General features: G+C 43.0%; 1 protein-coding gene across 1 annotated transcript in view; it reads left to right on the top strand.

Annotated features, from left to right (window-relative positions):
* Positions 1-526: 526 nt before the first annotated feature.
* LOC143301439 (uncharacterized) overlaps positions 527-1,343 on the top strand; it is a 7,839-nt gene continuing 7,022 nt past the window's right edge. The window contains exon 1 of the mRNA XM_076615733.1: positions 527-1,164. Coding sequence (XP_076471848.1) covers positions 1,123-1,164 — 42 coding nt within the window. The 5' untranslated portion in view covers positions 527-1,122. The remainder of the gene's footprint in view (positions 1,165-1,343) is intronic.

Raw genomic sequence — 1,343 nt, 5'->3', positions numbered from 1 at the left:
GTCTTTGCTAGTATGTAGGCAACCTGTTAACCAAGAAGGCAACAGTGGGTATACTAGTATTAAGTTATGGACCATGTGAAGGCCAGATTGGCCTAAAACACTGATTTTTCAAGTTCAATTTCAAGTATGATACCTAGTACATGATATGTGTGCCCACGCACGTTCACGCCGTAGAATAAAAGAACCGAAAAGAGAAGAAGAAGAAGGAGAAGAAGAAAGCACTAACAAGGAGTTTGGTTCTGATTCATTGCAGGCCGGAATCCCACAGAAGTAGATGAAAAAGGAAAAGAGAGTTAAAAAGCACCGTACTGTACGTGAGTGGGGCTGCCTGGGCCAGGCTGCTGAAGTACCAGGCAACCAAGTGGTGGAAAGGAGGGGATGAAGATCTTCAAGGCAGCTCGAGTGTTGGCCTCCTACGACACACATCTGTCGAGTGGCTCGTTAATTAGCGGAGACCTAAGCCTGCCCACTGTTCGGGGGGGAACGTACTGCTTGTCAGTCCCCTACATCTACTTGGTTCTCTACACTGAGTGACTGGCGGGGCTTTCTTTCTTTCTGCCAAACGAGCTTCCTCCCCAGCTAGATTACGTCATGCACAAAACGGCGCAACAGCCGGCGTAACTGACTATAAGCTTCTCCCAGTTTTCAGTTCCAGACACTTTTAACTCGCGGCGGTTTTAGTGCAAACAAAAAAAGTGAAATACGTAAGGGCTTTAGATATATGTATACATTGATGGTTTGTGTCTATCATTAACTTTTTCGCTTTTTCATTAGGCAGAAGTTTAATACTTCAACATGGAAACAATTTATTAGAATCCGAATTTGTAAAACGTGAAATATAGGTCTACCTACTGACTCTAAAGTAGGCCTATGTCTGTGCTGGTGAGACAAAATGCAAATGTTTTCTGTCATTCTTTTTCTATTTCCTACGACGTGTACATGTTGTTTTTCTGTGTCCAGACCTTTCGGGTTTTCAGTTGGAAGTGAGAGAACACAGTTGGAGACATCGATAAAAACCGTCCTATCCATTTCGTGAAATCATTTTTTTGTCTTTATACCGTGGTATTCGAGAAAAGACAGAAAAGAAAAAAAAATCTGCAACGATTGTGTGTGCGTGTGACAATGGACACTGCTAAAATTGAGGCATGGCTTCTGAATGAAAAGGTGAGAGCCGTTGATCAGCTTTTACGTTTACCTTCTTTGATTGTTTCTCTGTTCCATTCTGGCCAACACGACTGAAATGTCTCCATTTCGCCTGGAATGTGGCGGCCTTAATTTGACTATTTCACCCACCGTTGTACTAGACATGTAAAAGACCCCAGTCAGTAAATTTACAGGCGCAC

Source organism: Babylonia areolata, chromosome 27, assembly GCF_041734735.1.
Source record: "Babylonia areolata isolate BAREFJ2019XMU chromosome 27, ASM4173473v1, whole genome shotgun sequence".
NCBI lineage: Eukaryota > Metazoa > Mollusca > Gastropoda > Neogastropoda > Buccinidae > Babylonia > Babylonia areolata.
The sequence above is the reverse complement of the archived record's forward strand: the minus strand, read 5'-3'. Positions and strand labels throughout refer to the sequence as shown.